The 13,301-nt window shown below is 41.0% G+C and overlaps 1 protein-coding gene across 12 annotated transcripts in view; it reads right to left on the bottom strand.

The window, feature by feature from the left end:
• DLGAP2 (DLG associated protein 2) overlaps positions 1 to 13,301 on the bottom strand; it is a 414,439-nt gene that overhangs the window by 107,814 nt on the left and 293,324 nt on the right. For 10 of the 12 annotated variants that reach the window (XR_014166924.1, XM_081906060.1, XM_081906056.1 and 7 more), the window contains one exon: positions 6,133 to 6,198. The exons of the other annotated variants lie outside the window; for them this stretch is intronic. Coding sequence is in view for 3 of the 10 variants with exons in the window: in XM_081906060.1 (XP_081762186.1) it covers positions 6,133 to 6,198 (66 nt within the window). In the remaining 7 variants the exon portion in view is untranslated. The remainder of the gene's footprint in view (positions 1 to 6,132; positions 6,199 to 13,301) is intronic. 12 annotated transcript variants of the gene reach the window in all.

Genomic DNA, 13,301 nt, shown 5'->3' with positions numbered 1-13,301 from the left:
CTTTTAGAACACCACCGTTCTCATTGAAAATAACTTCAGCATCTTCAAAAAAAAAAATCTCACTGGTGTCTGAAACCTTAGGGGTAGGAGGGGCAATAGGCAGCTTCTGAACTGATTATTCAGAAGTTTATACAAGCAGATTGGATGGGAGCCCAGAAATACAGCACTCAAAAGCTTATTCTTCTCAAAACTTTGCAAAAACCAGATGAAACGAGCATAGGACCCTTTATAAAATCTGTTGCAAAAGTCTTATCACTGCAGTTAACACATCCCTATTGTTCTGAAAAGGAACAAACAAATGTTAAGAGTGTAATTATAATGATTTTCCTTTTAAGAAATCCTTTCAGTAGCACAATGTGTGAGTGTCAGGAGAATGACAGCAGAAACGGTTTCATTAATAGCCAGATATTGCTAATCTTGAAGATTATTCATTTGGAGGTATTGGGTTCAGTTTGAGAATGAACTTCATGCTCTCAAGTTGTTACTTTAGTCAAATTGATGACCCTTTTCACCTGATATTTTGTTTTTAAAATAATACTATTACTGCCTTGCTATTGTAAAGGAAGAATTACATTACACAAAACAATTTTAAATCCAGTATATTCGGAAAACCTGTTATGGATGCTGAGACTAATGGGACTCTCCCAGTAAAAATCTGTGGAAGGCAACAGCTTACAGATTATCCAAGATAATATGTGGGTTAGATTCCTATGAAAGTAGTTTCTTCATCTTCTTTATTTCTAGCATGACAGCAGCCCACACACAGTTCTTCAAAACTGCTCCACAACAGAATGGAAACAAGGTCTACTGCATAATCCTTTTGTGGATATGTAAATGGACTTGTTGGCTTAAGGCCTAAGCACTGAAGCACTGAACACAACAATACATTAAAAAAAATTGAGCAGCGGCTTTCAACCCAAGGACATTTTCAATGTGTAAAAAATTAAGATTCCTCATATAAATTGATAGAATCTGCCAACCTAATTCAGTTCTGCATTTACTAATTAGAAACGAACTGTCTGGGTGATACCCAGGATTGGTCATACTCATGCAAAGGCACCACCTTCCGAAGAAGAATGAGGGACCGGCAGCATGTGATGCCATGTGCCATGTGTCAGGATGTCAGAGGAGCTGGGGACAGAGCTGAGTGCAGTGACAGCCCGGTTCCAATGGCTGTTCCAATGGCTGTTCCTGTTCCAATGGTAGTTCCTCCAATGGCTGCTGCCACCAGCTTGCGGTTGCTTTCTGCCTCCTTCCCCTCCCATCATCCCTGACCACTGGTCCTGTTAGCTAGGGATGAAGGGAGTTGTAGTCCTAAAACATCTGGAGGGCTGGGCTTGGGGATGCCTGCTCTAATAGGACTGCCCTCCGAGAAAGCTGTGTGAGATGAGCTGTCCAAGGTCCTGAAGCCTGGCTGGCCATCTGCAAGACTGACAGTGTAACCATATCGAAGTCCTTTCAGAAGTAAATACTATTGAATCCACACTCCTAGTTATGTGGGGTTAGGATTGCAGCCTAAGTCACCACCAGATGTTCTTCATGCCCCATAGACTCCAACTTTTGGTCAGGAGAGGACATCTTCGCAAGTGTAGAATTGAGCCCATCTTTGTAACAACTGCAGCTATGAATTGACACAGTTGCTTTTACTCAGAAAAGCAGCTCTTTGCTGGTGTGTGTGTGTGTGTGTGTAGCTCATTGTGGGGAAAATACTCCACTTGCTCCCTTAGTTGCAAATTCATATGCCTGTGTAAGAAATGCTGGGCCAAGATGAATTCCCAAAAGTGCATTCCATATTGCTACCCAATGTATAAACAATATCTTTAGGGAAAAGGTATGAAATAGTACTCTGGAGAATAAAGTCAATGTGAAAGCTTTTTGTAAGCTCCTTTAAAGAAATCCAATACAGTCTCTGCTGTCTAAACTAATAAGCTATTTGGTGGAATCAATTCTGCAACAAAAAGTTGATCTCCTTTTATAATTCTTTCCCCTGGTTGCTGTTCTTGGTTCGGTAACACATTTGTATGGTGTTCTATCACTTTCACCCATTATTTAAAATGGGCTACCTACTTGATAATTGTGACCATATGGAAGAGATATGGTCTATGTTAATTCACACAGTGGAAAGTGTTGATAATCTTCCTAGGATGCTAACTTCAAAAGTTTTCGTTCAGTAATTGCCTTGCTGTCAGCTGGGAACAAAGCACCTATAAGCATTTGTGTTTGGCTTTAATGAAATGTTTACAAAATAATCCTACAAATGTTCAAAAATCAACATTAGAATGCTGTAGTTTTGATCTATTCAACACAATTTCCAAACTGTAATTTCCCCTAAAACTACATGGAGTATCTAATTTTTAGAAAAATGAAAATCAGCTATGCAGAGCTTGTAGGAACAGAAAGGAGAAAGGCAAAGATATGTATAATTTTAATTTGCTGTAAAACAAAATATATCTCTGGAGTTAATATTTAAGAAGGGAAATATACAAATGCTTTAAATCAATGCATTCATGTGTGGATTTAATCACCATGCTATTTAATATGAGAAATTCAACAAATATTTTGTTTTAAATATATTTTTGCCTATTTGTAACATGCAGATAAAATGACAGTATTTGCCATAATTATTATGGCAATTTCATACAATCGCACGATGTTTTCTAACAATATGTTTTAGAGAAAGTGTAGGGAAAAATCAAGTGCAGAATCCTGTGCAATGCGATAAAATCCATGAATCATGGTGATTTCAGTGGGGCTCAAGTATACAAAAAATAGTGTGCAAGATTGCTCCATTATAGTTATATCAAACTATGATATTTAGAGTACGGGTGGAGAAATGCAGAGGATCCCCACACCGATTTCTTACAGTTTCACACTGGAAAAGAGTAAGGGATAATAGGAGCGAAACAGAAACATAGCTTACAGAGACATGATATTGTCACCAAATACTTAGTGGGCCACTAAAGGAAAAGACATACATCTTGACACTTTTTCAAAAATTCAAAACCTCTTGAAATTAAAATTTCCCACAGCAATTTCAGGGGACAAAGTATAGTTTTTTAACCAAGTTCCAGCTTGATTTCTCTCTTTAAAAATAGGAATGCTATTTTGGGCAGTCCAAGTTAAACTCTTTTAAATGTTATTTATTTCAGTGGGAATAACATTTCTCCTACTGAAAACAAGAAACACAAAAAATGCCTGGTTGGATTATAGTTTGTGTTTTGAATGATTATTCATCACCCTTGGTTTTTCTTCTCATATAAGAGGCACATCTGCTTATCATTTGTTTGTTTTAAACAAGAAGTATAGTTAGCTTTGTTTTCAAAAACCCTATTGAATTCAGAAGAGCAGATGAAGCCATATAGTTGCCCTCTCAATTTTCCAAAGACACGCTCTGCTCTGCTCTGCTCTACTATAGCCTATGTTATCTCCAGTATGAAGACTATTATTTTGACCATCAGTTATAACTAAAGGGGGAAAGCCAGGTATATAAAACAAGAAAAATAGAAGAGTTGCATATTTGTAAAAAAGAGAGGCACATTTCAAAACTAATAATTCTTACAGTATATATTCATATAATGTTGTATTGATATCTCTGCTGCCAATGCAAATTAGACTATTTCTTTTATAACATTTATTTCTTTGTTGAAAACTAAAAAAAAAAAAAACCCACCCCATTCTATTTTCTGTGGACAACACCAAAAGTCAAAGTAAAAGGAGACCAAAGGGAAAATCCTTGTATTTTGCCCTTCTTGTACACAGGCTGATGAAATAGATAAGGAAGAGTATTCTGTGCTCGCCCAATGCTGCAAATACACATGGCATACCTTTCTGAAAGGTAAGAACGAAGGGGGAGAGCATTTACTGGAAGCTACAATAAGTGAGCACTCTGTGAGCATTGTGTTCAAAGAGTGACATTATTTCAAACAAAACTTAAACTACTGTAAGAATTATTCAGCCAAGGTTAAGCACTTTTACATTTCAAAGATTTCTTTCTTTTTGTTAAAGTGGAGTGTGCGCTTACTGCTTAACTCTCTCACATTAATGCCAACCAGAGGAATGCAGTCAAAGATTTTCAGATCGATCTGTGACTTCTCATCTTTGCCCAGCCTCTCTCCCACTTTTTTTTTTAACCCTCCCACTTGGCTGACCAAAGAAGCAACATGCCCCTCCAGAATTCCACATACAGAAGGCAATCAGACTGGTAGATGGATCTTGCTTCAACCCTGTCCGAAGGAGAGCATCTTTCACTGCACCTGAAGGCAGGCCACTTTTTCCTCTTGAGTGCTCCCCATCTCCCAGGATCTGCTGCCTGGGGCATCTGCTGCATAATACCTAATGGTACAGGCAGTCTTGGAGCCACCTAGACCTCTGTTCTCCTATTCCTCTGGGTCAATACCTGCTCCAACCAGGGCTTTTCTACTCCTACTTTCCTAGGCCCTTCTGCCAACCTTCCCCTTCCTGCTGCAGTCAATAAGAACTAGAACAAGCATAGGCAAACTCAGCTGCTCTGCTTCTTAGAGTTTCTAGTTCAGGCATAGGGAAACTCAGCCCTCCAGATGTTTTGCGACTACAACTCCCACCAGCCCTAGCTAACAGGACCAGTAGTCAGGGATGGTGGGAACCGTAGTCTCAAAACATCTGGAGGGCCGAGTTTGCCTATGCCTGAACTAGAAACTCTAAGAAGCAGAGCAGCTTAGCTAACATCAACCGGAGTCAAAGTCAGTCAATCAACTGCAGCCACAGCCCCTGTTCAGTCGTGGACACACAGTCAACAGAGGTAATCGCTGCCAGAGATTTTATCATGGTCACGATCACTACACTACTGACTAAAAATGTTTAACTTTGCCTTAATTGTGCCCTTACAGATTTTGCTCTAAACACAATGTGCAAGAAAATAATTGATAACAAAGACAGAGGTAGCCAATGTGGTTAACCCTTTCCCCGCCAATGTTGTCAGGCTAAAACTCATTCCTGAGCATATTAAACTATGGTGGTAAGGGATGAAAGGAGGGCATTATTTTGGCCACCCCTGAATCGCAATTTAATCACAATTTAATTATGTCACAGTCAGTAATCTAGACAACTTCCCTTGTGCCCATGTGGGATATTCATCTTGCATGAAATGCCCCAAATCATGAACTAATCATTTATTTGTCCCATCTGCAAATATGCAACTGACTTATAAGCTATTTGAATATACTTAATGAAGGGAATAGCGACTTGAGTGAAAAATGCTGTGTACTTAAAATCTGTAGAAATTCTATGGTGCTCCCCTTCATCACATTTTAAGTGACAATAACCAACTGACAGAAATATTACGTAGCGACATGTACATGCATATGACTGACAAACAGTGTATGTCTTCGTTATACTTCAGTGAATATTACATACATTTAATGGTTCTTTTTAAATAAATAAAAAAAGAGTGCTTTGTCTACTAAGGTTCACTGTGCTCCACTGACTGAACCAAGTTTGGCAAAGGGCTACTTCATACATCTGAAATTTCCGTTGTGGGAAAACTGGATACTATACTATGCCTGCACAAAACCATCGGTTATAAATCACATTAGTAACCTCTGACTGCTAGCATGTTGTGAACATTTGATACAGTGGACATTCAAGAAGTATATCACAAGTGATGGTATACACATGGAGTTTCGACCATTTTCCTTAAGCCCATGAGGGAAATTCATCAAGAGGCCCTGAATTCTGAGCTGAATAAGTACTCCAAACATTCTAAATGTGCTCTTAGGAAATGCAGTTAGGAAATGACACTATTTAGTTAGTATCCCACAAATGATTCAGTACTGAACAGTCTTGTAGTATAGGCCACATTAATTCAATCTACCTAGGCAGAATAACTCTCTTATTTTGGCCTGATATTTATGGTTCAGCTTTTCTCTGTTCAGTACATCTGGAGAGGGAGTCAGCTGAATAACTTTTGTAAAGTGTGGAGACTGCAAAAGCTAACTACTAAGTTTGTAATTAACTCCTTGCACAAGCTGATTCCGGATTACAATAAAAAAAAAGGTACATGCAAACACACACTTTGTTTTAAGCAGTTTCAGGAGTGGGTGATACCTAGCTTTGGTTTACATTGAGTTTTGTTCAGAAAAGAATTGAGATCTGTACCTAGTTCTTCCTCTGGCGTTCCTGGAAAACTGATCCCCGTCTTGAGGAGGTCACCACCGTCTTCCTCTAGAAAGGCAGAAACAAAGTAAACCACATAGATGTTATCAGGAGCACAGATGTTTACTATTCGTTTAACTTTCACAAAACTCAATGTCCCTTAAAGGAGCACAGTGCAGTACAATATATATATATATATATATATATATATATATATATATATATATATATATATATATATATGTATATATTGTACATTTATACACACACACACATTTTTAAACTAAATTTTTAACATATCATTTCCAATAGTCATTTAACATAACTTCTTATCTTATGCATTGTTTTAGACTTCCGTCAACAACCTCTGAAGATTTTCTTTATCACTTATTCTGCATTTCTTAATTTCTCTATTACTTTTAATTATCATTAACTAACATTTCTCTTCATAATATTCTTTGCAATATTTCACATAATCCTCCTTACAGAACTTCTTGCAGTCCTACTAGCATAATCTCCTTATTACAATTGCTTTTCAAATAGTTCAAATATTTACTCCAGTCTTCTAAGAATCTCTGGTCCTGCAGGTTTCGAATCCTTCCTGTTAATTTATCTAATTCTGCATAGTCCATTAATTTCATTTGCTATTCTTCTTTTGTCAGTAATTCTTCTTGCTTCCATTTTTGTGCCAATAGTATACAATTCCCCCCTCCCCATGTTGACATACAATTGTCTATTAGTAGTTTTTTTTTTAATGTTGAACTAAGGAACACCCATCATAATACTATGTTCAGAATTCCAAAAAACTCTGGACGTAGGAGGAGAAATGCAAACATAAAAAGGGGGAGCATATAAGCAGTGGCTTTCATAGACTGCTGCTACCTCAATGCCCTCAATTAGTCCAAGACATAACCCTTCCCAGGAAGTGACCTGCAGACCACTTCTCAATTCGTAAAGCATGTTTACAACTCTTTATGATCTGAAAATGTCCACAGTGCTCTGTATTGCCTACTCCTACCTGGAACAGCCAGCATGACCACTGATCAAATAAAGATTGGACTACAAGGAGAGCTTTATTTCTCTGTATGGAGGTGTAAATAAGCACACAGAAGCAGCTTCCATACAGCTGACTTTTCGCAATGAGATTCAACTGCATCCTGACAAATTCCAGGCGCACAATTAAACTGTATATTGTGTTCTTACACAACAAACACACACATATACATACAGTATTTTTTTTAAAAAAAATGCAGTAAGGAAATTGATGGGTAAAATGCACGGGAAAAGTATGAGATTAATAATTGTTTGAGTCAGCACCACAGAACCTCCCTGTAAACAAACCAGGATGAGTGCTTCATATGCAGGTCATCTAGGAGAGGCCTAAGATTCCATTAGGGACACGGGTGGCACTATAGGTTAAACCACAGAGCCTAGGACCTGCTGATCGGAAGGTCGGAGGTTCGAATCCCCGTGATGGGGTGAACTCCCATTGCTCGGACCCTGCTCCTGCCAACCTAGCAGTTCGAAAGCTCGTCAAAGTGCAAGTAGATAAATAGGTACCGCTCCGGCAGAAGGTAAATGGCATTTCCGTGCGTTGCTCTGGTTTGCCAGAAGTGGCTTCGTCATGCTGGCCACATGACCCGGAAGCTGTACGCCAGCTCCCTCGGCCAATAAAGCGAGATGAGCGCCGCAACCCCTGAGTCGGTCACGACTGGACCTAATGGTCAGGGGTCACTTTACCTAAGATTCCATTGTGTGAAACCTTTTAAATGCTGCCTTAGCCCTCTATTCCACAAGGAAGCATAAATACTCTGTTACCAGTCTGCCGCTGTCAGAATACCATGTCTGGACCAGAGTGCCATGGCCCACTGTCAGGGGCTCAGGAGCAGAGGCACAGGAGAGGGAGGAAATGGAGAGCGAGGGGGAGGAATCCGAGGGAAGCGTAGGCGATGACAGTGGTCCGAGGGATTCCCTGAGTCTCTCCAGCGAATCGGAAGATTCACAGAAGGGGGCGCCGATGGCCAGGGCAAGGGGGGTGCCAAGGGGGAGACCCCAGAAGGAAGGGGCCAGCGGGGACTCCCAGAGCAGCAGTTGGAAACCAGGTCCTAAAGCCCGCCGGAAGGAGGGACAAGAATCAGGGGGGTCAGCGTCAGAAGAGTCCAGAAAGGATGAAACCCCAGGGGGCAGACGGACCCACAGGAGGAAAGAACAACGGAAGAGGTGGAGTAAGGCTAGAGTCTTAAACTGGTGTCTAGGGGGCAGACGGACCCACAGGAGGAAAGAACAACGGAAGAGGTGGAGTAAGGCTAGAGTCTTAAACTGGTGTCTAGGGGGCGGAGACTCAGACGGAGCTTCGCCGATCTAGGTTCTAAGACGTAGAGCTGCACGCTGCGGCTTGGAAATGGAAACTGAACTTCAATAAAGACTTTTGTACATTATTACTGACTAGCGTTGGTCCTCTGTGAGCTGGAACCTAGAGGCAGCTCTGACACCCACTATATGCCAAATGCATATCCCTTAAATGCAATTCTCAGCATTTTCAGGTAGGGCTAGAAGAGAACCTTATCTAAACCTATGGAAAGCTGCTACAAGTCAGCATAGATAATACTGAATTGTATTAGAGTGGTCTCTCCCCCCACCCCCAATTTTTGTTTTATTTATTTATTTTTAATGGTTGTATTGCCATTTTAACTTCTCACGAAATTTAGTCCCGAGAGCCTGTCTAAAGGGAAGATACAAACCCCTTAGCTAAATATAAATAACCTCCACAAAGGTCTGTGCAAGGTGCCCATATTTTATATCAATAAACAATATGCCCCAGCATGTCTGTAAATGGTAACTTCTGCTTTCTAGCTGAAGTTAACCAGTTTTAAATGACACGGTTGCAAATGCTAATTCATACAGTTTTGCTTCTGGCTGTGACATACCCTGAAGGTCAGCTAATATGATTTAAAATTATAACAATGGGAAAGATTGCACAGACCTTTGCGGAAGGGGGGGGAGGCGGGGACTAGCCAAATTCACAAATCTTTTGGAGAAAAGGAACATTTACCTTTTCTATTTGAAACTGTTAAATACGCCGTGCATATAATATGCAATCTCCTGCAAATCTCGTCAATCAACTTGCAGATTAGGTATAATGAATCTTTTAAAATGTGACAGGCCCATGTATTCAAATTAAATTCTATTTGGAGAGGTAATGGACAACTCTAATTAAATACAAACATAAATCAGGCAGAGTTACCATGGAGATGGCTCATGTGATCTGTCTACAAGTTAAAACTCAGAAGTGGAGACTCAAATCTGGCTTCACAATAAAAAAGGCGAACAATAGGAGGAACTTTTGCTGGAGCCAACTAGAAAATGTATCAAGGAATTTAACAAAAAATGTAGCTTTATTTAAAAAAACAAAACGAAAAACAGAGGTAAGAAGAGCCAAAAATGTCCATTACTATGGAAAGGAGTTAAGCCTCCTTCTATAAATGAAAATAGCGGCCAACCAAACAGGGGTATTCTGTGGGCAAATGTAACCAAGATTTTAAAGTTCCACATGAATTTCAAAACAAATAGGAACATGTGGTGAAATGGCTCTTTAGTGGTGCATTTCAAAGCACAAAGGTGCTGCAATCTGAAGGATTCCTGAGCAAGGAATTTCCATGCTCACAGAACCGTCACCATTCTCTCTCATGCTGGAGAAAGTTCTTCATGTACATCACTATTGGCCATGCCACTGAGTTATTCCAACCACAGAAATTAATAGGAGATCCTGTGAGTTCTGTGCGTGGAACATCATCATCACTACTACTACTAGTAGTATCAATATTAATTGCCCACCCTTTACTCTAAGGTCCAAGGGCAAGTTACAACAATGAAAGCATAGTGTTACAAACAGTTTAAAACAATGTACAAAGAAATAAGGTGAAATAGAACAGAACATACAGAATCCCATGAAAGCCCACTGCCAGTCTGGCCAAGCGTTGAATAGATTGCTTTTGCCCTTAAGTAAAGGTGAAGGGACCCCTGACCATTAGGTCCAGTCGTGACCAACTCTGGGGTTGCGGCACTCATCTCGCTTTATTGGCCGAGGCTGCTGGCGTACTGCTGGTCGTGTGGCCAGCATGACTAAGCCGCTTCTGGCAAACCAGAGCAGCGCATGGAAATGCCGTTTACCTTCCCGCCGGAGTGGTGCCTATTTATCTATTTGCACTTTGACCTGCTTTCGAACTGCTAGGTTGGCAGGAGCAGGGACCGAGCAACGGGAGCTCACCCCGTCGTGGGGATTTGAACCACCAACCTTCTGATCGGCAAGTCCTAGGTTCTGTGGTTTAACCCACAGCACCACCTGCGTCCCTTCCTTTTGCCCTTACACAGCATGAATTATGTCTTCTTCTGGCAGGCCCCACATTTAATTTTCTGAGATGTTTGCTGCCTTTCATTTCTCACAGCTGTCATATGGACTCTAGAATGGCTATGCATCCAACACCACCTTAATCTAGAGGGCTTTTCTGATGCTTTTTTTAAAAAAATGTGGTTCTATCAGCTTACAAGCTATGACTTGCAAAAGCACAGCTGGAGAAACCTTTGGACCGCCAGATGTTGCTGGACTCCAACTCGCATCAGCCCCTGCTGGAGTGGGCAATGAAGCACAGTAACATCTGGAACATCTGAACCCTGCATAAAGGGTTAGAGTAGATAGGCAGATGTATGAAGATCTGGCTTCACATAATCAGCATTGACCATACTGGAAATAAATTCTTTCCAACTAATGAATTCCAATTGATTTTAGCTTTTTTCTTTCTTTTTTAAGATGCAAAATCCCATGACAAAATGAGATCATTTAAAAGCATTTTTATTTTATCGTTAAAAACATTGCTTAGCTTTCTTGTGCAGATACCAAATCACGTTCTCTTCTCACTTAATGATCACTCAATTAGTACAAGTCAAATTCCAAAAACGTGCCTCAGGCTCTCATTCATGCCACCAGGAGCTGTTGCCAGGTTAAAGAGAGAAAGAGAGATAGAGACCAGGCTGAAATGAAATCTATGGATGTTTGTTCACTTTGGTTAAATGTGAAGATTTAGATAAAATGATTTTGTGATACTGAACTTTTCAATACTGTGCTTTTTATAGAACTTTGCCCTCCAGGACTTCATGCTTTGATTCACATCTGCTCATTACACCAATTATTTTCATTGCTTATCCACAGTAAACCAATGGGATTCTGGTGATTTCTCTCTCTCCAAGAAAAACATATATTGTATGATGAATTATTAAACCCCTGCAAAAGTTAATACAATTTTTTGTCACCACTGCAAGAGACCGACAAAACAGATAAGCCAGTGCTAAATTAAACAGTTTGGTTTTTTCCCTTTGAGTCTTCTGAGAAAAGTCAAATGACTTGAAAGAAAAACAAGTGTGATTTATCTGTTCTTTATGGCACCATCTCTTCTGAAATCTGAACAATGCTGAGCTTACAATTGCCAGGATTTTCTTGGTGTTGGCAGCTAGAAATCCTTATTCCACTTGTGAGGTCTAGGTGAAGATGCTCAACTGAGAGGATGCAGTGGTGCCATTCTCAAGGCAAAACACACTCCTCTGAATGCACTGTGTGTACAAGCAAAGGAGTTTTGTAACGTTAGCTAAAACATTATATCTAGATTGAAATAGCCCCTCTTCCAGCAAGGCCAGGAAAGAGAGGGACTCAAGAAAACTCAGCAACGTGGTGCATTTATAAACATTGCTGTAGTTTGTGCCTGCTGTTCTTGGAAAGGTAACAGCTTAGCCTTAATTTCCTATGAACTTTCCTTCTGATGTAGTTGTTTCACATTATGACAAATCAACATTACATGATAGTGCATCCTATTGGTGCTGCCGTGGAATTTCAGACAAAAGCCGGTCCAGAATGTTCAAAGAAAGGGCACTTTTCAAGGTGATTAAGATCCCTGTCACCAGGAAAGTTGCAATCTGGAGAATTCTAGGCGTGTATGGGTGTGTGTGGGAGTCTCTTCATTATCTTCATCAGGCTTGAAGGAATGGGCATAATGCAGGGGCGGAGGAAGGGGGTGCAGTGCGGGTGGCCTGCCCCAATTGTCACCACTATGGGGGGTCACAAAATGCCAGGCGACACTCACTGTGGGGCCTGCAGCACACCTGAGCCGCATGTCTCTCCTGGGAGTGATGCGGTGGCTTGGGTGCCCGCAGGCTCTGCACTGCCCCAAACAGTCTGCCCGCCGCCTCCCCCTCAGCTGTAGAGCTGCTGAGTGGGAGGAGACAGGCAGACTCCTTGGAGGCTCTGCCTCTTGCCCCGCCCCATGGGTGGCTGGCCCTGCCCCCATGGGCAGCTGGCCCCATCCTGGGCACAGGGCACGCACACCGCCCCAGGCGCCCAATTGGTTTGGTTCATTGCTGGCATAATGTAGCACTTGGCCAATATTAAGAAGAAAAAGGACACTATTCAAGGGAGACAGAAAGCCCCGTCATATTACCCTTCCTGCCTGAAACACCCAGTTTATTTTATTTTTTTGTGAGCTCTTACTGGCTCTGGGCCCCACAGTGCCATGCACAAAAATATGTGTGAATGCCAGTAACATGCCGAAACTAGCATGGCTCAGATGTCTGCTCTATGCAAACTGCAGTTTGGGGGCATGTGAAAAGTCAACATACTAAATCCAGCCTTCACACGACTTGGTATGACAGTGTGGCTAGAAGTCAATACGGGCAGTCTGTAAAGTGCATGCGAAAATATTTGTGTAAGCAAGTCCTTGTGAGTGTGCCATCCAGATATGAAAACAGCTTCTAAACTTATGGAGCATGTAAGTAGAAGATTGACTCCAACCCAGCGATTAGAAATAGAGAACGCCATGGCACATACTAGATTACTCATATTGCAGTCATACACTCAGAGCTTCAAACCTAGCTTATTGAACCGCATGACATGCAATCTATAGCATCCCTAAAAGCAGCTGTTTAACATTCTGGAGAATGTTTTCTGAAATGATTGAGAATTTGCTTTTACGGCAGAGTTTAAAGCGTGCCAGCGCTGCACTGAAGCCAATTTAATCCTTTGGGGCAATATCAGTCATACTTAAGTCCACTGATTTCAATGGATCTACTCTGCATTTGGCTAACGTTGAACAATTAGTCATTGTTTGCTATGCTAAAGGGTCTAAGTA

This window comes from Podarcis melisellensis (genome assembly GCF_964234715.1).
Source record: "Podarcis melisellensis genome assembly, chromosome: 3".
Taxonomy (NCBI): domain Eukaryota; kingdom Metazoa; phylum Chordata; class Lepidosauria; order Squamata; family Lacertidae; genus Podarcis; species Podarcis melisellensis.
This window is presented reverse-complemented; position numbering and strand designations above follow the sequence as displayed.